Raw genomic sequence first — 25,919 nt, 5'->3', positions numbered from 1 at the left:
TGAGCATGTAATGGCGTAAAGCACGAGACTCCAGAATGGATCCCATGCAGGACACGACAAGAGGGAAGGATGAAAAATACTGGCCTAAGGCTCTTGAAAAAGATCTTTGATGGAGGTAATAGTAAAACTTATTTAGATGTGTACTCTTGATGCAAACCCATGCAAACCCATTGAATTTGATACCCGTGGTCTGCAGTGTCGAGAGCAACACTAAGATAATAAAAGAATGTACATCATCATCAACCCTCACCTCCATTTCTGAATGTTTAGAGGCTGTGTGGGAGGTCTGGAGCATGCTCAGAAAAGCCCTTTTAATGTTCAACGTCCACACCTGCTCCCCCTCCTGGATACATAGGGCAAAGATCTTTCCCCCCAGGAGGGAAAACTTCACAGGCGTTCTCTCCAGTGACTCCCTGGGAAACAAAAACACCAGATGAGCTCGCCGAGACCCAAAAACACACACGAGTGCAGCGAGCATCACATTCATTGAAAAAACACCTCAAACATTCCAAATTGGTCTGGCGCTCGACTTGTAGTAAGCACAGATAAAAGGTACATTAACTGATGAAAAGATGCATAAGCATCTATCTTTTGTGGATTACATTACCTCAAACTTTTTAAGTGAGGCACAGAGTGTTCCTTTTGAGGAGAAAGCCACTTCATCTGTGGATTTCTTATCTGTGACACAATTCCACTTTATGTTAACAACAATGGCAGAGTTTTATTTATCTTACAGAAACAGACTGAATCGAACCTGCATCATTAGATGACACTTAGAGACGACATCAATATCAACCACACAGTCCAGTACCAGTCCATTTCTGCCAGCATTCGATCCGTGCAATGATGTGGTGATTGCTGTTCTATATCTGTAAGTATACCTCACCCCTTTCTGATAGGACTTGTCAGAGGTAGGAAATGCTAAGGACATGCAGGAATAAAAACAATATTGGTGAGATTTAAAGGGAATTGTTTTCTTCTTGTATAGGAAAATGAAACATTTACTTACATAATTTTTTTTCCCAGCAAACTTATTCAAATACGATATGAACAAACTCCCACAAACATTTCTCACCTGCACAACTAGAATCACAGAGATCAGACTTTGACTGGAGGAAATCAGCTACTGCAAAGAAAGACAAAAGAAAACCTGGCTTGCTTCCACACTCAACACTCACATTACCTCTGCAATCTAATCTTGTGAGGTCAACTCGCACACACACAGTAAAAACAATAGATCAAAAATCAAACTCACCACATAGGAAACAAATAAATGCAACATGCAGACAGTAAAGCCATGGCATAGCCATTGCAGCCCCAACCCACGGGAGGTCCTTCTGCCTCAGAGACGCCACATGAAAGTGAGATGAAAAAGAAGCACTGTTCCCGACCACTGAAGGACCATACTTGTATGAGGGTCTCCACTGTGATCCACGCTGCTCACAGCAACCAATCAGGAAATACCTTCCAAGCGGGAGCTACAAACACACTCTGGACCAATCATTTCACACAACACTGACTGGCACCTAAAAGCAGCTGAACACTTATGGTCGGAAACCAATGTTTATAGTAGAAAATGTACTAACAAGCAATAATTAAAAATAGGACAGGTTCTCTGTCAATATTATTTAGTTATTAGAGGAATGACTGTTGACATTTTAGAACACAAAACACCTTATTAACTACAGTAAATGTTTGCATGTGCAAAAAACGTGCACAAACCATATCGCACACACAAACAAATGTGTAAGCTGATCTACTGATCTACAGGCGCAACCAGGATTTAAAAAAAAAGAGAATCGTTTAAAACCAAAATCTGTTGCAAAAACCTGCTATTTCTGAATGAAAATGTGTAAAATCTAACCCATTTTGTGCATTGTCAAAGTTACAAGCATATTCAGTCCTGTCCTCCTTTACATGCTTAAGCCCATGCCATTTTCCTAACATGCCAAGAAAACAATATTACACAACCTGCCATTTCATATGATATTACCATTTTGGGAAAATTACACAAAGAGAATCCACTCTATGAATATTTGATTATACACACACTAATTTCTGTAGAGAAGTTGTTTGGTCATATATTCAATTATTCATTGTCATTGTCAAGAGCCATAACAGACTCAAAGATTCAATTCATCACACATTATGTGATTAACCCCATCCCCCGCCTACCCCACCACACACACACATGTACACACACACTCACAAACCTACTGAAGGTTCCCTTGTTGAAGCCAGTGTACGTTATCACATTTTGTTTCTGTCATGTGGTATTTCTAAATTCGAGTGTTAAAAACAAAATTTTTGAATGTTGGAGCTAGTGCACAGTTGCTGCTATTGGTGTCTGACATTACTTTACACAGTGGGACGCGACTGACAACCCCAATTCCAATTAAGTTGGGTTAAACATAAATAAAACCAGAATACAATGATTTGCAAATCATGTTCAACCTATATTTGATTGAATACACTACAAAGACAAGATATTTAATGTTCAAATGTTCAAGGAATGCTCATCAAACACCTGTTTGGAACATCCCACAGGTTAACAGGCTAATTGGGAACAGGTGGGTGCCATGATTGGGTATAAAAGGAGCTTCCCCGAATTGCTCAGTCATTCACAAGCAAAGATGGGGTGAGGTTCACCTCTTTGTGAACGAGTGCGTGAGAAAATAGTCGAACAGTTTAAGGACAAAAACCGACATCAATGTGTAAAGGATATCACCATATGGGCTCAGGAACACTTCAGAAAACCAACGTCAGTAAATAAAGTTCGGCGCGACATCCGTAAGTGCAACTTGAAACTCTACTACGAAAAACAAAAGCCATTCATCAACAACACCCAGAAACGCCGCCGGCTTCTCTGGGCCCGAGCTCATCTAAGATAGACTGATGCAAAGTGGAAAAGTGTTTTGTGGTCTGACGAGTCCACATTTCAAATTGGTTTTGGAAATTGTGGACGTCGTGTCCTCCGGCCAAAGAGGAAAAGAACCATCCGAACTGTTATGGACGCAAAGTTCAAAAGCCAGCATCTGTGATGGTATGGGGCTGTGTTAGTGCCAATGACATGGGTAACTTACACATCTGTGAAGGCACCATTAATATTGAAAGGTACATACAGGTTTAAGAGAAACATATGCTGCCATCCAAGCAACGTCTTTTTCATGGACGCCTCTGCTTATTTCAGCAAGACAAACCACATTCTGCAAGTGTTACAACAGCGTGGCTTCGTAGTAAAAGAGTGCGGGTACTAGACTGGCCTGCCTGCAATCCAGACCTGTCTCCCATTGAAAATGTGTCGCGCATTATTAAATGTAAAATACGACAACGGAGACCTCGGACTGTTGAACAGCTGAAGCTGTACATCAAGCAAGAATGGGAAAGAATTCCACCTACAAAGCTTCAACAATTAGTGTCCTCAGTTCCCAAATGTTTATTGAATGTTGTTAAAAGAAAAGGTGATGTACCACAGTGGTAAACATGACCCTGTCCCAGCTTTTTTGGAACGTGTTGCAGCCATAAAATTTTAAGTTAATGATTATTTGCTAAAAACAATCAAGTTTATCAGTTCGAACATTAAATATCTTGTCTTTGTAGTGTATTCAATTAAATATAGGTTGAACATGACTTGCAAATCATTGTATTCTGTTTTTATTTATGATTAACACAAAGTCGCAACTTCATTGGGATTGGGGTTGTAGATATTTGAGCCGTTGTTCGGACGATGTTTTTTTGCTTTGACTTGCGAACAGAAAATTGAGATACAAGCGCTGTATTTGTGCGTGCACTCAACTCAGCTCACTTCACAACAAGGAGCAGTCAGTAAATCTTAAAAAAAGGGGCTTCAAGATGTTTAATGCCAGTTTTAAGTCAAACTAAATATAAGACAAGGAGAATTCCACGTTATTATTCAAACGAATTAAATACATCTCGTCATTTCAATAGGGAACGATGATTGGAGTGTTTTGACTTACATGCAGGGTCATGGAACTAATTAAACTCGTATCTCAAAGCACCACTGTATATTGTACAACGTCAAATATGACCCTTTATCCTATATGTGTTATTTTGCTCCGTTGCCATGCTGACGTCGCACGAACAACCAATGAAGTTGTTTGTATGAATGGTTCATGTAACTGCGGCAACGCTACTACTTTACGGTGGCATTTTTTTACGTCACGCACAAATACTCATTTACGACACTGCGATAGCAACATGGATGCAAACAACATGGCAACCGCGGAGAGTTTAGCAGTATTCGAGGTCAAAAGAGAGCCCAAAGAGGAGGAGGACGAGGAGGAGTTGGTGCCGAAAAGAGGGAACCGTAGCTCCATGGTTTGGCTTTGGTTTGGCTTTAAAACGTCTGACATCGAGCAGAAAACGGTCATTTGCAAAACATGCCGCCATCAAATCATTACCAGCGACTCGAACACGTCCAATCTTTTCTACCACTTAAAGACACGGCACGAAGAACTGTACATTGAAAGCGTAAGGTTGCGACAAAGCACAAATGGTACATCACAACCACAAAGTAACGGAACGAAAAAACACCAAAAGAGCCGACAAGTATTGTTGACCAAAAGTATCCCATATGACGAGCAGTCTCGCAGACACCGCGAAATCACAGATGCCATCTCTGAATTTATCATATCGGAAGACTCGGCCTCGTTATACACTATCGAAAAGAAGGGCTTCCGGGAATTGGTCAAAACGCTTGACCCCAGATACAACATGCCGGATCGAAAACACTTCAGTGACGTCCAGCTGCCGCGCATGTATGAAGAATGCCGTGCGAAGGTGACCGAGGAGCTTAAATATGTGGAATATTATGCACTGACAACCGATCTGTGGACTTGCACAGTCACACAGCCGTATATGAGCCTCACTGTTCATTTTATCAACAATGACTGGATCCTAAGTAGCCGATGCCTACAAACAATCTACTTCCCTGAAGACTACACGGAGGTGATGATAGGCACAATCCTCAAAGAAGTACTCGAATCCTGGGAGCTGCGTGAGGATATGCTGATCTGCCTGACCACAGATGACGCAACTAATAATAGTTCACTGCATTTGACTGAGTGGAACAGGCTACAGTGCTTTGGGCACCATTTGGAGCTGGCGATAGGTGAGTGGAACACAACAGTAACGTGTGCGGATGCCTATATATTATTGTAATTATGTTGTCCAAACAAATTCAGTTTGCACCTTCTTCTGTATCCGTGTAACAGCAAGCAGCTTGAAAACACCTTCTCAAACCCAAGCGGCTGTGAAGCGTGCAGTAGGGCTCTGCAAGCAGGTGACGGGCACCATTTCTAATTCGTTCAAGAGAAGACGTGACCTGGCCAAGGCGCAAGTGGACCTGGACCTCCCCATTCACCAGCTCAAGAGTGAAAGCCCCTCTAGATGGGGCTCACGACAGCAGATGATCAGCAGGTTCATCGAGCAGGAGAAAGCTGTTAAACAGGTAGTTAATATTCATTCATTCATTCATCTTCCATTCCGCTTATCCTCACTTGGGTCGCGTTTGTGCTGGAGCCTATCCCAGCCATCTTCGGGCAGGAGGCGGGGTGCACCCTGAACTGGTTGCCAGCCATTCACACTCACATTCACACCTATGGGCAATTTAGAGTCTTCAATCAATGCATGTCTTTTGGGATGTGTAAAAAATGTTCACCATTTTTGGAGTTCAGCTGTTCAAAGCAACTCTAAATTTGCAACTATTATGTTTTTAAATGTATTTTCATTGTTTTATGAATTTATAGATTTGTGATCAAATGTTATTTGTAAAAAAAAAAAGAAAAAAGTAATGTCTTTAGGTATTCCACTCAGTCATTTTAGAAAATAATTGATTTTGTTGACCTGACAAATAATGCAATTTGGGGGTATTGATCACACTTAAGATTGTCAGTGAGATCAGCTTTTACTGAAAAAGTAATCTGGCTGCCTTAAAATTTTATGTTGATTCAACTAATAGGCTTAGTTGGAAAAACTTATGTTTCCTTGTTTGAGAAATTAATGTATAAATACATGTTTGCTGGTTGGACTTGTAATGCAATGTCACCTCAACTAGGCATTTAGTTCATACAACTTAAAATTCCTTGTTAGTAGAAATTAGAATAACTGTTTATCACTTTCATATTAATCAATTTAACTTATTATTGTAAGTGGCATCAACTTACATGGAAGTGTAAAGAACTAGAAATCCTTAGCTCTCTTAACTCAAAATTTTAAGGCAGCCAGGTTACTTGTTTTTTAAGTTGAGCCAACAAATTCGTTTTTACAGTGTATGTATATATATATGTGTCTATATATATATATATATATATATATAAATGTGTATATATATATGTGTATATATATATATATATATGTGTGTGTGTATATATATGTATGTGTATATATATGTATGTATGTATATATGTATGTATCGTGCTAGGCTTGCATAACGTGTATCACCATGTAGCTTATTGTTTTCTGTGAAGCACTTGTCTTGCCTCTGTAAAATTTACTACATTGATTGATTGTTTTATTTGAAAATATAAATTAACAGGGAAAAAAATAAAATATGAAAAGAGAAAAAAGTGACAATAAATTACATCATTCAGCACAGTTTAAATTCAAAAGGAGTAAGACGAAGTATTAAACTTATATTCATAGAAAAATATAAAATAAATGAATATATAAAATAGTCTCAGTGCATTCCTATAAATAACATTTGAAATAATTTTCCAGGTCCTCCGTGAAGACAGGAAAATGAGGCATCTGATCCCAACCAGGCAAGACATGAGAATTCTGGAGTCCATCAACAAGGCATTGAATCCTCTCATGGAGTTTACAGATGCCTTGTCTGGGGAGGAGTATGTCAGTGCGTCGTTCGTTATACCTGTCCTGCACCTCTTCAAGCACCAAATGCTCAAGTCTCAGGATGATGACTCCCCGCTCACTAGAACCATTAAAGAGGGAATCCTGAACTACCTTAGTGACAAATATGCCGACGACGCCACTGAAAAGCTGCTCGACATGGCCATGCTCCTTGATCCACGATTTAAAATAGCCTACATAAAGGAAGAGAGAATCGACCTCATGAAGACAAGAGCTGCAGCAGAAATGGAGCTCCTGGTGGCTGGAGGTGAAGCAGCAGCACCAGCGGTCTCTGTTCCAGCATCTTCTGCAGATGAATCGGAGCTCCCAGCAGCCAAGAAAGTAAAGAAGAGTTTGTCCAGCTACTTCAAGAACGCAGCAGCACATAACGGCCAAGACACGTCAAAGCCGAGCCGAGCATCTGTTGAACTGGAGCTCAACATGTACCTGCAGACAGCAAACCTGGATCCTGAGAAAGACGCTCTCATATGGTGGAGGCAGCACGAGGTCAACTTCCCATTGGTGGCAAAGCTGGCCAAAAAATACCTGTGCATCCCCGCGACTAGTTTTCCATCTGAGCGGATCTTCGGTGCGAGTGGCAACATGGTGACATCGAAGAGGTCATGTCTCAAGCCTGAAAGAGTTGACCAGCTTGTCTTTCTATCTGTCAACCTGTGAAACACATGAAACAAGACGTTTAAAAAAATTATAATAATAAAGTTATTTCAAGGGGTTAATGTTCATGTGCGAACAAGGTGAAAAAAACTTTTTCACTTTATTGCACTCCTTGAAAACGTTTGTTTGTACTATCAGATATTTTGAATGGTATTTGTCCCAAGGATATTTGTTTTATTTCATTTTCATCTTTTATTCATTTTAGTGTTTTTTTATTATTATTATTTTAACCTGTCCTGTTCAGCTGCATGCCCATGCAGAATGGTGGATCTGTATGCCTTTTGTGCTGGAACAGTTTTGCTGTGCAACAGGGGTGTTTGAAATACTCCCTCTGCTTATTTTTAATTATTCTGATGTTTATTGAAAATGCAGCAAGGCAGTGCTACTGACGAGTGGTGCGGTGGGATGCTTTGATAGTGTCTAAACACCTGTTAAAAACCTGTGAGTTGATATCTTAATATAACCTGTGTTATTGTTAGTTGTCCCAGCATAAGCAATTCAAGCCTATTGCGTGTCTATGAAACTTATTAGTGAATGAACACCATATCACATGCATGTTAGTCAACTGGTGTACAGAGTTGCTGAGCCTGCACATTAAGGAAAGGGACCCTGACCAGTCCCAAAAGGAGGGGCAAGGGTACCGGATCACCCCACACACACACACACACAATATCACAACCACTAATAGGGCCCAATGCAGGAGTCAGTTGCCACTCGAAAAAAAGGTCAGTCTGCCAAAAGCGAGCCCATGTTAAGCACCTGGCATGAGCAATGATGGGCGAGGGCACCAGGAGAGGGGAGAGAAGGGCTATTTTAGTGTTTTCTATATAAAATGTGTTTATAAATAAATGGAGAAAAGATCACAAAAAATGTCCATTAATTTCATGTCATTTTAAGGAGAAATACTAAGGCTGGGTATCATTAACCTCTCAATTAAATTTTGATTCTTTAGGTTGCGATTTGCTATTGATATAAATGCTTTGATGTTGATTCAGTAAGAAGTAGAACTACACCAATAGAGTACCTGTTGACTATTTATGACCATGTGAAAATATGTGGTATGTCACCTTATTTTTTTAACAATAAAACATCTGGAAAATAAAAATTTGTACAATAATAACGTATTCATGCATATGGGGAAAGACTTAAAAAAAAAGGCCACTGGTCAGGAGCTGAATCGATTCAGAGTTGCTGTATCCATATTGAATTGGGGGTGGTATATAATATTGTGAATCTTGTGATGCATTTATTAACGTATATTTTAACTAGAAAAGTATTACATCAGGATGTATGGGCCATTCCACCAAATGGGTGCTATTTGCTTGTTTTACTCTATCTTATAATACACGTATCCAACTACTCAAAATGTGTATTGGCCCCTCTCAGGCAAGTTTATTTTTGTTATTGTTTTATTGTACTGAAATACCTCATTTGAGTAAAATGACTAAAAGTAACATGAGTGACTTTTTAGCATATATTTAGCAAATGCATGTACATGAAATATAGCCATATAGTGTTTAGGACTGAGTGAAAATCCAAGGACACAAGCAAAACAAATGTGTAAAACAAAATTCTTAATGGGATTTCAATATATTTCGTGGTAAAGTGTAATTTTAGGAAGGAGGAATAGGCAACAATTGCTATTTTTCCAGTGTTCAAGGTAGTTTAAATTACTACAGTGTAATTATTATTATATTTATTGATCATACAATCAGATCAATTAAGCTACCAATATCTTGGGTCACTGTTCTGGTCCTAATAATATAATATTACTCTACCCCAGGGTATGTTAAAACCAGAAGTAACTAGCTAAATATATTGTTACATTTGCTTAAGTAATTTTTTTAGATAAATGCTATTTGTCAAAGTAGTTTTAATGCAACATAACGAGCATTTATGTAAAGGAAAGATGCTATTTTTACTCCATTACATTGAGCTGTATTCTGCTTGCTACTTGTATTTCATCTACCGGTATTTATTATTGTTTGTATGAAACTTGTGGCGGCATGGTGGACGACTGGTTAGCACAGCTGCCTCACAGTTCTGTGGACCCGGGTTCAAATCCGGCCTCGCCTGTGTAGAGTTTGCATGTTCTCCCCGTGCCTGCGTGGGTTTTCTCCAGTTACTCCGGTTTCCTCCAACATCCCAGAAACATGCATGGTAGCTTAAGTGAAGACTCGAAATTGCCGTAGGTGTGAATGTGAGTGCGAATGGTTGTTTGTTTCTATGTGCCCTGTGATTGGCTAGCGACCAGTTCAGGGTGTACCCCGCCTCTCGCCCAAAGATTGCTGGGATAGGCTCCAGCACACCTGCGACCCTAGTGAGGATAAGCAATACAGAAAATGGATGGATGGAGGGAAACTTGTATCATGACTCAGTTTCACGAATTCAATTTAACTAGTAGTATACGTTTCACTCCATTTGACCAATCCAGTGTGGCAAGGCATTCGCATGGCCGCACAGTCTCTGCAGCACAACAAAGAAGCAAAGTTTTCATAGTGACGTTAAGTAAAACGTGGCAGAAATCTATATTTACTATATCCTCCAGCTCACCTGCGAGCCGAGTGAGGATCAGCGTTGTACAAAATGGATGGATGGATTACAAAATAGAACAGCTATATCATGCGTTGTCGTCTGTGTCTGCCTAAAATGTCAGCATTTCAACCTACAAGGACCCCACTTGGACCTTGAAAAACATACAAGAGGCTGTCTCGGTCTGCATTTGCAAAATGCAATGCTCTGTGGAATAAAACCAGGAGATAAACCAAAGCATGTACTCTTATTTTTTGCTGTAGAAAGGGTTGAGCGCATTCAAAAGTAGCAGGGAGGGGGGGAAAAACGGGGAAAAGACCAAGGTGTATGTTGGCACAACTCCATCCATCATCAATACCGGTTATCCTGTTCAGGAGCCTATCCCAGCCGACTTCGGGCGAAAGGCAGACTACACCCTGAACTGGTCGCCAGTCAGCCGCAGGGCACATACTGTATAGGCATGGACAACCACCCGCGCTCACCTTCACACCATCACTGAGTGGGAACTGAAGCCACGCTGCCTGCCCCGAAGTCAGGCAAATGTACCACTACACCATCAGTGACTAAATTGGCAGAGCTCAAATTGTTTTTAAGTAATGAAACAGCTGTCAGCATTGATAAATGTGGGTAACTCCACCTGTCAAAGTTCAATATAATTTAATTCTACATATAATTGTACGATTGATAATCTGCCTGGCGAGCCTATTGTGCCGTTTCACATTTGTAAGCAAAAAGTTAATTCAAGACAATTTCTTGTGGCTGAATTTGCCTTGTAGTTTGTTGTTCTATCAAAATCTTCTTTTAAATTGATATTGTGGGTTAATATTTGGATTTGCACAGTCCTATTTCATTTTTTTGTTTGTTTTTTTTACATTCATGTGCTGTTTAAAAAAAATCAATCAATCAGAAGTTACTAACGAGTTACTCAGTACTTTTTTTTCCTACTGAATATTTACTTATTCTTACCCAAGTAATTATTTGGAGGACTACTTTTTACTTTTACTTCAGTCATATCATTCTAAAGTAACAGTACTCTTATTTGAGTAAATTTTTTTGCTACTCTACCCATCCATCCATCCATCCATCTTGTGTACTGCTTATCCTGACTAGGGTCGCGGGCGTGCTAGAGCCTATCCCAGCTATCTTCGGGCGAGAGCCGGAGTACACCCTGAACTGGTCAACCATAAAAAAACAACCATTCACACTCACATTCGTACCTACAGGCAATTTAGAGTCTTCAGTTAACCTACTATTCATGTTTTGGGGATGTGGGAGTAAACCGTCTACCCGAAGAAAACCCACGCAGGCACGGGGAGAACATGCAAACTCCACACAGGCGAGGCCGGATTGGAACTTGGGTCCACAGAACTGTGAGGCAGCTGTGCTAACCAGTCTTCCACCGTCACCGGGCCACCTGCTACTCCACCCACTTCTGGTTAAAACTGACCATTTCTCTTCGTGTATTTGAGAATATACCATGCATTTTCAATTTGTTTTTCACAGTGATTTTCCAAGCCATTTATTAGCAGACACTTGAAGCTAGCAGTTTGAACATACTGGGTAAAAAATAAAAATAAATGCTAAAAGTTAGAGGCAGAAATGTCAAAAATCTTACAACTGTCCCTAGTCTCCCTACGAGCATGTTGTACATCCATCCATCCATCCATTTCCTGAGCCGCTTATCCTCACAAGGGTCGCGGGAGTGCTAGAGCCTCTCCCAGCTATCATCGGGCAGGAGGCGGTGTACACCCTGAGCTGGTTGCCAGCCAATCGCAGGGCACATATAAACAAACAACCAGTCGCACTCACATTCACCCCTACGGGCAATTTAGAGTCTTCAATCAACCTACCATGCATGTCTTTGGGATGTGGGAGGAAAATGGAGTGCCTGGAGAAAATCCACACAAGCACGGGGAGAACATGCAAACTCCACACAGGCGGGACCAGGGATTGAACTCCGGTCCCCAGAAATGTGAGGCAGATGATATAACCAGTTGTCCACCATGCCGCCGCATGATGTACACTGCATATAAAAAGTCTATACACCCCTCTTCAAATGCCGTGCACGTGATATTGATATTAAAAAATGGGACCGAGATAAATCATTTCAAAACTTTTTCTTTTTGTTCTTTTAGAGAGAGGAAGTACAAATAAACAACTGAGATAATATGGGTGTGTTCAGAATTAACCATCAATCTCATGTTATATGGGCGTCAGCACACAGCTGCCACCATTTAAAGTGACTCTCGTTAACCCCAAATAAAGTTAAGCTGTTCTAGTAGGCTTTTCCTGATATTTTAAATTTTGCTTTCTACCAGAAGCCTCTTTCTATATGTTATTTTGTATATCACTAAAATCTGGCATTTAAATAGGGGAAACAAGTGTGTAGATTTTTAATACCCACTGTAAGTTAGTAAAAAAAGGAAACTATTTTGTGCAGGGGTTTTGTCATTGTACCAGGTTATCAAAACATGTACAACAAACAAACAGTTTTACTTTTGTACTCATTCACAGCCAGCCCACCCACTTAAAATGGATATTTGACTTCTTTAGCCTTCAGTGGCAGTGAATGAGTTGCACATTTCAGCTTCTGTACTTGTACATATGTTTGGGAGTTGAATCAATACTTCTACTTTTACAGTACCAGTCTTTTTTTTTTTTTTTTTTTACACAAGTATCTTTAATTCTACTTTCAGTACAGAGTGTGACTACTTTTGCCACTTCTGCAATTTCGAATGTACTGTACAGTGTAACTCCCTCCTCCAATCAAAATAAAGAGATTCAGCATATCATCAGTCGAATACAAGTTGGTACTGACGCATAAGAGAACAGAGCCATCTAGTGTCTCTGTGTTGGACTTTGAAAAGGCAAACAGTGGATTTCTGGAAGCCATGTCCGTTTTTAACTTAAAGAAAAAAGTCCCAATCATCCCACACGGCTTTCATCCTCCACTCCTCCCCCCATCGTTGTTCAAGCTGCCTGCCAGCCTTCCACGATGCACCGGCCAGGCCGCCACGGATCCACGCCCGTGCTGCGACGTCAGACAGTCTGTCGTTAAAGATGCATTCGTGCACTGGGAAAAATAGGATATATGAAGCCCATCTAAAAGAACCACTAGATACACGTTTCGTGGGCAACCCTCACGTCTACGTTAGGTATTAAAATTGCGCTTGGATATTATAGCACCGTGAATTTGGGACATTGCACACACAAAATGACGCGAGCGTGTTGTATTTGATGAAATTCACACGTACGTAGGAGGGTCAATTTTTAAAAACGTTGGGCCGTGAACGCAGCCGCAGTCCGGTTCAGGGGGCGTAGGTTTACCACCGGCTCACTCAGACACAATGAGCCGTCAGTCGGTGGGGTACACGCATGTTGGTTCGGCGACATTGGCACAATTTTAGCCCACTTTTATCCACTTCTTTGCTTCTTTGATGTACTTGACTATTACGGCACCGCTTTATGGGGTTTACATGTGCGGCTCCGTCGAGTTTGATGAAAACGAGGTCGGGAGCAGACTACAGTAGTTAGCCCCTCCTGCCTGGCTGAACCCCCCACCGCCTCATTTATTTTTGCTACTTTTGAACCAACAATGTCGGTCACCGCGTCCTCCGACTACTTCGCCGCCGAGTGTTTGGTTTCTATATCGAGCGGCCCCGTTTTGCACAGACCCACCCCGGTGGCCCTCGTCGCCGCCAGCCAGGAGAGCAGCAGCACCGCCGCCGTGGTGGTGGGCCTCCCCCCAGGAGAGCACGATGGCTCGAGTGAGGACCGAGAAGTGCGGGACACCCTGAGATTGGAGGGGGCCAACATGATGACGGTGGCCGGTATCCTCACCGACCTCCACGGCAAGTTCCGGCCCATGTCGGCCTACTCTGAGAGCAGCAACTCTTCGTGCGGTGGGGAGAGCGGTTACACCACGTTGTCCGACCCCACCACCCCTACCATGACCCCTTCCGCTACCCCGGTGCCCGGACAGCAACCGCCGAGGGCGGGCGCGGGGGCAGGAGGAGGAGGAGGCGTGGGGCCCCCTCGTTCCCCCGTGAAGAGACACCACTGCACTTTTGACGGATGCGACAGAGTTTATGGGAAATCGTCCCACTTGAAAGCGCACATCCGGACCCACACAGGTATGGAAACAGCAGTGAGTGAGGTCACATGCTTTGGCCCATGGTTGACGCCTTTATCTCAGTTTCTTCCTTTTCCGTAAGTCCAATGAAGGCAACACGGCAACCACGAACTGTATAACTTTTTAGGACAGTAATGTGCTTCCTTCCGCTTTGTGTGAACTTAGCCTATCTTATGGCAGTTTATTTTTTGTTAGCAAATGTAGCCCTCAACCTGTTGTTGAACAAAACGGGGGTGGAGAGAATAAACTACCCCCTTAGCGACGCCGACAAAAGAAGTAAACTAACAAAAGAACTGGGCTGGCCGTTAAAACCGGTGACGAACCTCTTCCCCGACTCGATTTGCATATGAAATGAACGTAAGGCGAAACCGCAGCGTTTTCATTGCCAGACACTGTCTCTCCAGTTAATGGCTGCATATTACATTCAGTTTTTGGAATACAACTTTACGTTTTGTTTCCTCCTACCGTGAACATCTTTTAACGGAAATTAAAAAAAGATCGACAACATTGAACGTCGCATGTGACGTTTAAGGAGGCTGGGGAAACAAGGTTTTTACAATACCCTAATGTCGAACACAGTTGACATTAGCATTGACAGCATTGAAACCTGCAACGTTTAAAGGTGCTCGGACACAAAAGTGAATCAGACCTCCTCCTCGTGAGCTAAAATGAGCAAGTGGTCCTTTTGGGGGTAAAATGGGGGGGGGGGGGGGGGGGGTGAATGGTGCTTTCGGGATCGTGAGCAGGCGCACACGGATTATGGACAGGAAATGCCTCAAAGAAAACTGCGATGGGAACGCCCACAAAAGTGTTCCGCAACAACAACGTGGCCTGCTGGCTTTATGAGCTTGAAAATGGCTCCGAGCATCCTCCTCTTTTATCCTACTCGAGTCGTGTTGGCCTGTGGGAGATTAAGGCTCGCAGTAGTTTATCAAAAACTAATCTGATGGATCTGAATCCTTCTTGTTTACCCCCCGCCCCTCGATATATTTACTGTGTACAATTACATAGAAATAAACGACATTGTGGCACACTATTGTTGCTAAAAGTTGTTAATTATACAATAAAACAATGCATAGTACCGGCGTATGGGTGTGCCAATAAAACAAATATACTAAACCACTTACCTCTCCCTACCTCATGCCTAGATCAGACGACAGGATTTTAGCCCCGATATTGGGCCGATTAGCTATCGCGGGCCCAACATATTTTGTTGGGAACGACAAAACTTCTTTTAGTGTGAGATAATCCACGAACAACGATTAGGCCCCACGGCAGCCCTATGATGTCAAAATTAAAAGTCTAGCATGTTTGATTATTGTAATTTTTTTTTATTTATTTTTATTTTTTTACACATCTTCCATGTAGTGTGACATATCAATGACAACTCTCCGACACCGCACCTTGATGTCACCAAATAGGATTGCGTAGTATGACCAGCGAATCACCTCCCATGCGTGATGTTGTCAACATACTTGGTTGCTGTTGTCAACATTTATTCAAGCGCACAAACCAATTTTTCCTGAAGCTTTAGACTATGATTCAACGTAACATGCAACTTTTTTTTTTTCCCCCACACAATACATTGGCGCGATCCATTGTTGTGGTCACCATGGTAATGGGTGTATACAGTCATGTTGACCGATGGTATGTTTTCTGGTTACGGTTTGATTTGATAAGATAAAGCCTAGTGGTTATAAAAGATGGGATGTGGTGGTATCAGAATACATGTGTAGTGTTGTCACTGTCTGACTGAGTTATGGGAAGATTTTATGGCAGTAGTCTGACATCAATCGTGCAATCGTTTATAGCCCAAATTTGTCTTGTAGTCTGATCCAGGCTTTAGCTTTGATTAAAGTGAAAGCTCCTATATAATTGATGCATCACATAACTATGACATCCCTGCAAGCTTTTAATTTAGATGAGTTTATTGCTATTAAACAGCTCATGAACATTTAGGTTGACATTTAAAAAAATAAATACCTTATAAATACTTGCAAGGGTAGGGACCAAGCCCTGCTGCAAATAGCGAAAACCTTTGCGTAACTAACGCCACCTCTAAAAAAGTGTTCAATTGCCTATAGATCCCAAAAAATGGTGCCAAAGCACTACTTTTAAACTAGACCGGGCTTTGGCCTGAGCATAAAAACTTAAAACCATGCCATCTTTAGGTAATAGAGAGCCAAGTGGTAGTCAAATGATTCATTGAAGAATATGAAAATACAGTGGTGCCTTTACTTGCACATTGGATTTGTTTCATGACTACGCTCGTGTGTTAGCAAAAAACATCCATCCATCCATTTTCCGAGCCGCTTCTCCTCACTAGGGTCGCGGGCGTGCTGGAGCCTATCCCAGCTGTCATCGGTTCAGGAAGCGGGGTACACCCTGAACTGGTTGCCAGCCAATCGCAGGGCACATAGAAACAAACAACCATTCGCACTCACAGTCATGCCTACGGGCAATTTAGAATCTCCAATTAATGCATGTTTTTGGGATGTGGGAGGAAACCGGAGTGCCCGGAGAAAACCCACACAGGCACGGGGAGAACATGCAAACTCCACACAGGCGGGGCCGGGGATTGAACCCGGGTCCTCAGAACTGTGAGGCTGACGCTCTAACCAGTCGCCCACCGTGCCGCAGCAAAAAAACATTCATAAAACAAATTTAATGTGGTTTGGATAAATACACGTAAACCTCTTTATTTTGTGTTTAGTTTTACAGTAAACTTCAACTGGGTGTGGCTGTAAACAGGCTTTAAGGAAGCACTTGGTATTTTTGCTTTTTAATTGTTTGCTATCTGCCAAATTTCTGTTTGTTGCGAAGTTAGCTGTCACTATGTAGCACTCAGAACAGAATTTTTTGCTTGAAACTTAAGACATAAAATTGGCCGAGCGATGGCTTGTGTTTCAAAACTTGTAAGTCAGGACACTGGTCACTCTTAAAGGCTTCTTTATACTCCCGCGGACGGTGACCGCGCTGACGTCACTGCGGCTATCCCGCACGCACTTGGCCTTTATACTCGAGCGCAACCCACGCGCGCTGTTTTGAAAGTGTGCTGCAGTTCTCCAAGTCGCGGGTGTCGCTATGGCTGGTTTTGGATAGGACGCCACAGGGTGGAGTTTCCTCTGCCTTTTGTGGCCATTTCCGGTAGCCGTTTTTACTTTCCTTTCCGTAACAAGGAACAAAGCAACAACAACGGCGACCGTGGACAGAGTCTGCTAGAACAAATGGACCGAGATGACCAGATGATACGTTTAATTATGCTGCAAAATCGATCGAGAAGGCAGCGGTGTAGATGCTATGTGGAACCGGGAGGAACGCTGATTACATTATCACAGCATGTGACTAAAACGGACCAATCACGAGAGATGATCTCCGTGGCATTCTACGCGCAGCAACAATTTTTGCCATGTGCGGGTCAAGCTACGCAGAGGGGCCGCGCGGGCCAATTCGTCGGTCGCGTGATGCAATGCGGGCGTTGTCGGCCGCGCGACCGCGGGAGTATAAAGAGGCCTTAAGTCGAGGTACCACTATAATGTAACACTGCATTGTGGCAACTAGCTCAACGATTAATCGGATAACTCACTAACTGGTTTAGCAAAAAATAAAAAAGTCAAAGCAATATCTCTGCCTCAAATCTTTCCAGTGATTAGTTTTCCACACAAACTAATGTTACTGGTGCAGACTGACGCACCACTCAGTGAAGAAATAAGTTGCTGCGATGGTGGCGAGCCAGGACGAAAGATTGCATTAATACACAAAGAATGTCCTGAGTCTGAGGTCATTTCACATTTTAAGAAGAAGATAAAGTACAATTTGCAAAGCAGAACTCACTAACGGAATACCTCTATGATCGCCAACACAAGGTATCGATGTTAGCTACTTTAATATAGCGTATTGTAATGCCCCTGCAAGTGGTTAACAAACGGTAACACAATGAACATGTAATAAGCACATTCATACACGAGTTGTTACATGCCGTGGCACCCAGGAGTACGCAGACTGGCTCACGGTTAGACAGTTAACACCCAACCGCTAACCTGAGCTCATGACGCTACACGCTCATTCGCTAACGCCCACGTCTCTCACCAGGCCAGGTCCCGCCTTTTAAAGCCACAGCCTCTCAAAGTCATTATAGTATGGAAACCAAGAATGGCAGCCCCAAGTGGAAAAGAATTATACCCGCACCTCACGTGTACATTTTGTTGTTTAATAATGCGAAATAAAATTTTACGTGGTATAATCTGTACAGAAAATGGATGGATGGATAGACTAATCGGCATATTCAAACACTACCAAGCTGTCCAGACGTAATTTGTTGACGCGCTGCTCCTGTTTTGCAGGCGAGAGGCCGTTCCCATGCACCTGGCCCGACTGTGAAAAGAAGTTCGCCCGCTCAGACGAGCTGGCCCGCCACACCCGCACGCACACGGGAGAAAAACGCTTCCTGTGCCCGCTGTGTGACAAGCGCTTCATGCGCAGCGACCATCTGATCAAGCACGCCCGGCGCCACCCCGACTTCCAGCCCGCCATGTTGGGGCGCAACAAGGGCATGTCCTCTCCCAGCATGACTGTCCAACATTAGATGGTTCAGGTTACTCGGGGTTTTGGGGCAGGCGGTCACAAGGGGGTTTTAACCAGCTAGAATTTGGTTCATTGAGAAAAAAGTTCAGCATTGCTATGTTGTGCTTAAGAGGCGCACGTACAAAAATCGACACACGGCTGGATGTGAGGGGCAAGTAGCTATGTGACCACATTCCACCTGCAACTATAAAAAGGGTTGGTATTATGGGCTGGTACTGAAATTAAACCAGTTCCAAATCCATAACAGCGGATTTCGATGTGCTTTTCGATTCCACTTAATCGATTCCTGGAATAAGTTGCATCTGTTGCACTTTGTTTTCAAATCGCCACTTGCAGGCGAATCAAAAGTGCGGTGTTAAAATATAATGGAACAGCTGTTTTTTTAAAGGTGACGGATGGAAGAGAAATCCAGTCAAATGTGAAGCTGCACAATTCATTTAATTGTACTATGTCAAAAAAGATTTTCTATTTCTAATTTTGGGACACAATAGGTCTGCTGGAAGGATCACACCAGCAAATAATGGAATTATATCTCGGGTGTAGACTTTGAGTACAAAAAAAAGCAACATACTTTGTCGTTTGAAACAGACATTCATGGTATGGTAAGATTTACAGAAAATAAATGATTTTTTTTGCTTTCAAACAAAATTTGGGTTTCTTTTCTCAGGCGGGATCTGATGATAGTTGGAATCGAAAAAGCAGATTTGAGTTGACCAAATAAACCCAACCCTTAAGTAATCTCAGACTTCCACAATCTGCAGGGATTTTTTTTCCTCCTTTTTCTTGTCAAAATCTGCACATCACATAACAGCCAAATCTCCTCTGTTATCTAGTGGTTACTTTGTAAATTGTTGCCATACTCTACAGTAGCATTTATTTACTGTGGGTGGCACAATAATATTGTGATGGTAGCTTAGCATGGCAGCAACTAGAAGATTCTTTCTATTCTTTCCATGTTTTTGCAACTTTTAGTGGTGATACATTCCTTTTTTTTAAATTGCATTTAAAGCATCATCAAAGTTGTTTCCTTTTATATAAAATTTAACCATAGCTCAAATACTACTTCGGACATGAAGTGGCTCAAGCTTCACTGTTGAAGAGCTGTTTGCACGCTATCCTTAAGCCGACGCCCTTTAGCACCCTGGGAACGCTGACACATAATACATCTTAGTATTATGTCTAATGGTGATGCAAATGTATATAAGCTTTAAGCTTTTGAAGTAGAAAAAGTATAATGCTACTAGCAGCAGAATTAATACATGTGATGTAGTCCTTATATTAGGGGTAACAGTATGGGCTTGATAGGAAGGCTTTGCAAGTGTGTGTTGGTGTGTACGCGAGTGTGCTTTTATGTTTCAAGATTATTATTTTTTTTTAGCATATATAGCTAATTTTGCTTTGTGATTTTTGATGCGCTATCTTCAAAGTTAAAGCATCAAGTCCATAAGTGCTGTGAAACCAGATAACAGAATATCCTTCAGGTTTGGGTGTTTTCCTCACACAGCAGCCTTATAAATAAATAAGACTCTTGCCGTGCGGCGTTCATGTGGTACTGCTGAGCTGTCTGGGACTAAGAACGGGTACAAAATGTGATTCAACTTTTTTGTTCATAAAACGCTTATTGTGATAAGAAACTAAGGAGATTGCGCTTAACCATCATTTTGAGAGCAAATACCAAATTCACTGGAGAAATGCCCATTTTCCAAATGAATCTGTTGATTTTTGGTGACATTCCGGCCCACCACTCAAGCCGTAAAAAGAAAGTCTGGACAGTGACATAACGCGAACGCCATATTGTAACGCAGCTTGACATAACGTCACTATGCAATGCAACACAATTGACTTTTTTCATTCATTTCCATGTTCATAAGAGATTATCATCATGACCAGTGAGTGAACATCGTAAAAAATAGGCTACGATGATTAAAACAACCTCCCTCGGTTTTTTTATTTTAATTTTTACCATGGCTGTCACAAGGATGTGGGTGCATTGGCAATGGCACTCCCCTCTAAAAAATATACCACATCATATAGATATGATTTGAAACAAAATACATGCATATAATGCTCTTAGATTTGAATATGTAACATGAAGAAAACCTTCGCAACTAAGCTGCAGTAACATTAGTCATGTTATACAGAGGATGAAGAATATATGAGCTGCTGCACTGTTTGTGTTCAAATATTTGTTGCTTAAAGAGTCACAACTACTGCAACATTTATGATAGTTTCGTTATCCCGTCTATGGAGTTTTGCATAATGTGTTAGCATTAAGCTGGAGGACTTTGGTAAGACAAAAGTTAATGTGGTTTGGTTCAATACATGTAATTCTCATGATGCTACATTTTGTTTAATTAATATTTTATTAATATAGGTTTTACCTCCCACAGGCGTCGTCTTTCTGTGTTTTTCAGGAAACGATGCATCTGCACACCTTGTCCGGGACAAATGAAACAGCTTCAAGCCAGATAACAAAAATTACCAAAAATCTACTGACAAAAAGCCAAAAACGTACCTAATTTACCACATGCCTGTACTGTAAATGTAAATGTAGCTGTGATGGAGATGCTGATTGACAACATGGCGTCCATAAACCCATGTGACATGATTTAACCAGTTAAGTGATTTAATCAGTTCAAAGAGTGTCCAAACTTTCTTTTCTACTGCTTTGTATTGTCCTGCATACAGACATGCATACAAACACAAGGAGAAAACAACCCGTCTGTTGTCGTCACTTGACCCCAAACCAACAGGGGGCAGCATAATTTGATGGAGTTGAAATGTCAATAACTTCCTAGTATTAGCTTGAGTGTAAAACTCAGTTTGACTCTTACTGGTTTCCATTTGACCCACTTTGGGCAAAAATGTTAACTCTGAAAAGTCTTCTGGTAGATTACAGCAATGCAATGTTGTAAGACAACTTATTGCAGGTAATGTTTTTTGAAATGGCTCCTTTTTTTATTGATGTGTTTGTATAAAATCATTAGTTTGACATCAAAATGTTGACTTTGCTGGGAGGCAAAGTAAAACTTGAGGTATAACTACTCACAAAATGTTAGGGATATTAGCATAATTTCAGGATGAACCTAAAATCCTCTATAACCTTTACAGGTGAACTTCCTTACTTTAAACCGTGAACATTTCCATGGGCGTCCACTTCTATGCCTTTGTGTGACTCCTTCAGTCACTCTAAAAGCTTAGTGGCCACTGAGCTTACGGTGTCGTCATTGGGTTGTGACAGAGAGACTGGAGGAGTCACAGAAAGGCATAGAAGTGGTCGCCCTTGTAAGAGTATTGGAACAGCAAGTTGTGCATTGTAAAATTTAGAGAATGGAGATGTTTGTGAGTAGTGTATTTCAAACAATTTCAATGGCACCAAAATGTAGCGTGTCACACGGCAACTCACTCACTCACTCACTCACTCACGCATGCATGCATGATGAAGTGAAGCAAACCAAACCTCAGTTTTTCCCAACACTGTTTGCCCAGCATGGACCTATTCCTTTAGCTCAACAAACACCTCTTCAGGAGACTCTGAAAGCCTTAAACTATGTTAAAACTACTTTGCACCATGTTTACAGTTTGATCATTCTCTAGGTATATATACACTATGTCCACTATTTGGGCTCTTTAGACATACTCCTTATGCAATATGTCTTTTTGTTTATCTTGCAGTTGTACTTGGTCAAAAAGGCGTCAGGGCAGTGTTACTATGCGTCTTCAAGCAAACACTGTGGAACATTTTCAAAATTGTTGTTGCTGGGTTGTCAAACTGCCTTCAGTCTAAGTGCTTTTAGAAAGGGTAACGAAATGTGATTTGATTTCCCAGACAGACCCGGATTTGTTTTGACTGTTTCACCGCACGCGACAGATGTCCTTGTTTTTCCTGCAACGACCAATAGAGCATCTTTATACACGGGTCAATATCACTATGGAGTGCCTTCGGTGTCCTCATCAGAATCACTTGATCATCGCAAAAATGTATCAGAATAATTAAATTCTGATGTCTTATATAAGTGGCTAAACATTTGCACGTGTACCAGACTAATGATAACGGTAAAATGTTTGCTTCATTTTATATGATTCCCCCCCATTGGAGGAAATTGAATTTGGCAGGTCCCACACACTGCACTGCTAACTAGTGTGTGTAAAAAGTGATTACATAATAGTAAATCTACAACATTTTTGCATGGTTTTACTGATGTTATTTGATAACAGGAGTCCTGTTGATGATGCATATTCTATTCTCATGATCATATTGAGCATTTTGTCATTATGGGGTAACTGGCCCTTTAGGAAACCCTCTGATGTTTTCAGTGACATCACGACCAGCATTTTGTCTTCTTCACTGTAAGCTGAGACAGTGGCTAATGGGTAAATACTTAGTTATGTTTGGTAATTTTCCATCATTTTATGTGTGTAGTTAGACATGTTCAAGCTTAACATGTCCACACTGTCATAGTGAAATATCAATTGATATACACACCTTTCAAAAATTGAAAATATATTTGTTAGTTGCTATGTTAAGGTCCACTATGTGCTTATAAAATGCTAACATTCTCCAAAAATGTCCACCCTGTTGTCGACCAACCTGTCCGCAAGACCACGTTGCTGTTTTTTGTGTTTTTTCTACCAGCAAAACATATACTCAGTACAATAAATATGAAGTTAAGTGAATGGAAATTTTCAGACTTTAGGTGAAATGAGGACATCTCAAAGGCATCTTATGGTTATATTGACTCAAATCGTCTCACTGTTCATACCAATGGGAAACTGTACTCATTGTAGTAAATGTGTTAAAATTTGGTCAGCTTTTTTTTTTTTTCTTTAATACCTGTTGATTAGTTTTCAGTTGCTGCTGGCAGTGACTTTGGACTCACGGAAAGTTTAACATGGATTTACACAAACTACCTATTTTTCCTCACCTCCTGGTGGATGAACTCCTGTAATTTTCCTCTCACACAAACATGTGTCCTCACACAGACTCTCCAGGTTTTAAAGCTACAATAATGCAATAAGAACATACCTCAGTTTTTTTTCTGCTCTTTTTTTTCCTTGCAAAATCCATCCAACATGCTTCTGTCATTGAAACCTTAACATCGCAGTTCTCGCACACTTCTCATCAATTTTTTGTTGACGTGAAGCGGTAATGTCTTAACCGCATGAATTTTGCCCCACTTTATAGAGTTTTTGAAATGTTAAGCAAAACATACTGGTAGGCTGTCAATTCACTGCAGATATCAATTGTGAAAGAGCTCAGCCCAAATCTTGTTCACATCACTGAATGTATTTTGTTGGAAGCATTATCCACTTTGGATTAGTTTTTTTTATGTGCTGACCCTCAGGGGAATTAAAAAAATAAATAAAAGAGATAATTTCTCTAGCCACACACTAATTGGGATATGCACATTGTACAAAGAAGGATTTTTTTCTTTTTTTTTATGCCTAATTTCTTTACATTAATGTAATTAAAACAAAAAAAAATCTGTTATGAAAGCTTTAGTTAAGGACAATAGGAGGAATTGGTGGAACAAAATAATTGCTGCAACAAGCTGTTTTGATATTTATATTCTCAGGTTTGTTCAGTTTTCCGCATTGGACTTTCTAGATTTCCTGTGTGACACAAGCATGTTTTATTTCATTTTAGCTGATTAATTTATTACAAAGCGTATCATTTGTGTGGTTTGATTCCTTTCATAACTACTTTTGTGACATGGAACAGTGCTAATATTTAAAAAAAGGGTTCCATTGTTGGCTTGACAAATGCTTTTCTTCCTTTTTTTTATCAATAAAAAGCCCTAAATTTATTCATTTGTCTATTTATTGTGGATTATGTGTTGACTCGATAATTTGAGATGTCTAAACTCTGTGCTCCACTATTTGACCTGAGTCTGTCGATCTCAGAGACCTACTGGGTTTATATTCTATTAGCATTTCTTTCATGTATTCGGGACTTAAACCATTTAGTGATTTATAGACCAGTAGCAGAACTTTAAAATCTATTCTAAAGATGACTGGGAGCCAGTGTAAAGATTTTAGAATTGGAGTAATATGCTCTTACCTCTTTGTTCTGGTCAGAACCCGAGCTGCAGCATTCTGAATGAGCTGCAGCTGTTTAATGCTCTTTTTGGGGAGTCCAATCAGAAGACCATTACAATAGTCAAGTCTACTTGAGATAAAAGCATGGATGAGCTTCTCCTGGTCTGCTTGGCACATGCAAGCCTTCACTCTAGATATGTCCTTCAGATGGTAAAAGACAGTTTTAGTAATTGATTTAATATGACTGTTGAAAGTAAGGTCGGAATCTATCAGTACACCAAGGTTTCGGACTTGGTCTTTGGTTTTTCAAGAGAGTGAGCCTTCAAGCTGTTTAATGCCGCTCCGGTCAAACTAAACATTAAACAATAAGAATTACACACTTTGTATTTAAAACAACCACATAGGTTTGTTTTAGATGAGTCCATTTAGCTCAAAGCTAACACACCATGCAAAACGCCATAGACAAACTAACAAAACTAGCATTGATGTCACAGTTTTATAACCCTTTGAGTGAGAGATGAAAAAAATGCTGCAAAAACACATTCACCCATCCATCCATTTTCTGAGCCGCTTCTCGTCACTTGGGTCGCGGGCGTGCTGGAGCCTATCCCAGCTATCATCGGGCAGGAGGCGGGGTACACCCTGAACTGGTTGCCAGCCAATCGCAGGGCACATACAAACAAACAAACATTTGCACTCACATTCACACCAACGGGCAATTTAGAGTCTTCAATTAATGCATGTTTTTGGGATGTGGGAGGAAACCGGAGTGCCCGGAGAAAACCCACGCAGGCACGGGGAGAACATGCAAACTCCACACAGGCAGGGCCGGGGATTGAACCCGGGTCCTCAGAACTGTGAGGCTAACGCTCTAACCAGTCGCCCACCGTGCCGCCGCAAATATATATATTCTTTATCCTTTGCAAAAAATGACTAATAGAGCAGCTTGGTGAGTGTTCTGAAACTTCTTTATGTGTCAATATCCATGTCTACTGTAGATTATACTGCCCCAGGTCGCCAAGGTGCGCACTCCAGAAGGAAAAGCACAATGTCCATTGTGTTGAAGCAAAAAAAATTCAAAAACGGTTTT

The 25,919-nt window shown here is 41.2% G+C and overlaps 3 protein-coding genes and 1 long non-coding RNA gene across 5 annotated transcripts in view; 2 read left to right on the top strand and 2 right to left on the bottom strand.

Annotated features, from left to right (window-relative positions):
* LOC133489262 (uncharacterized) overlaps positions 1-1,456 on the bottom strand; it is a 53,532-nt gene extending 52,076 nt beyond the window's left edge. Inside the window, exons 1-5 of one of the 2 annotated variants that reach the window (XM_061798158.1) lie at positions 1,256-1,456; positions 1,076-1,126; positions 755-921; positions 608-678; positions 251-413 (exon numbers count right to left, since the gene is read on the bottom strand). In XM_061798158.1, the coding sequence (XP_061654142.1) occupies positions 251-413; positions 608-678; positions 755-921; positions 1,076-1,126; positions 1,256-1,310 (507 nt within the window). In that variant the 5' untranslated portion in view covers positions 1,311-1,456. The remainder of the gene's footprint in view (positions 1-250; positions 414-607; positions 679-754; positions 922-1,075; positions 1,127-1,255) is intronic. The other variant, XM_061798159.1, reaches the window with a different exon arrangement.
* Positions 1,457-4,206: 2,750 nt separating this feature from the next.
* On the top strand, positions 4,207-8,647 carry LOC133488833 (E3 SUMO-protein ligase ZBED1-like). The gene is made up of 3 exons (XM_061797231.1): positions 4,207-5,131; positions 5,235-5,470; positions 6,739-8,647. Exons 1-3 carry the CDS (start codon positions 4,219-4,221, stop codon positions 7,543-7,545), a joined length of 1,956 nt encoding a protein of 651 aa, XP_061653215.1. The 5' UTR covers positions 4,207-4,218; the 3' UTR covers positions 7,546-8,647.
* On the bottom strand, positions 7,192-13,465 carry LOC133488835 (uncharacterized). Its single transcript, XR_009791754.1, has 3 exons — positions 13,329-13,465; positions 7,414-7,539; positions 7,192-7,314 (listed from the first exon to the last, which is right to left on the bottom strand). It is a non-coding gene; the product is annotated as an uncharacterized LOC133488835 (long non-coding RNA).
* zgc:153115 (uncharacterized protein LOC768186 homolog) lies at positions 13,413-24,597 on the top strand. The gene is made up of 2 exons (XM_061797232.1): positions 13,413-14,207; positions 18,550-24,597. The coding sequence occupies exons 1-2, from the start codon at positions 13,670-13,672 to the stop codon at positions 18,789-18,791; spliced, it is 780 nt and encodes a 259-aa protein (XP_061653216.1). The 5' UTR covers positions 13,413-13,669; the 3' UTR covers positions 18,792-24,597.
* The last annotated feature ends 1,322 nt before the right edge of the window (positions 24,598-25,919 follow it).

Source organism: Phyllopteryx taeniolatus, chromosome 14 (genome assembly GCF_024500385.1).
Source record: "Phyllopteryx taeniolatus isolate TA_2022b chromosome 14, UOR_Ptae_1.2, whole genome shotgun sequence".
Taxonomy (NCBI): Eukaryota; Metazoa; Chordata; class Actinopteri; order Syngnathiformes; family Syngnathidae; genus Phyllopteryx; species Phyllopteryx taeniolatus.
The sequence above is the reverse complement of the archived record's forward strand: the minus strand, read 5'-3'. Positions and strand labels throughout refer to the sequence as shown.

Coding starts and splice junctions, on each gene's coding strand:
- LOC133488833 (XM_061797231.1), top strand. CDS start 4,219: ATGGATGCAAACAACATGGCAACCGCGGAGAGTTTAGCAGTATTCGAG. Junction 5,132..5,234: donor CCATTTGGAGCTGGCGATAG/GTGAGTGGAACA, acceptor TCCGTGTAACAG/CAAGCAGCTTGAAAACACCT. Junction 5,471..6,738: donor AGGAGAAAGCTGTTAAACAG/GTAGTTAATATT, acceptor ATAATTTTCCAG/GTCCTCCGTGAAGACAGGAA.
- zgc:153115 (XM_061797232.1), top strand. CDS start 13,670: ATGTCGGTCACCGCGTCCTCCGACTACTTCGCCGCCGAGTGTTTGGTT. Junction 14,208..18,549: donor GCACATCCGGACCCACACAG/GTATGGAAACAG, acceptor CCTGTTTTGCAG/GCGAGAGGCCGTTCCCATGC.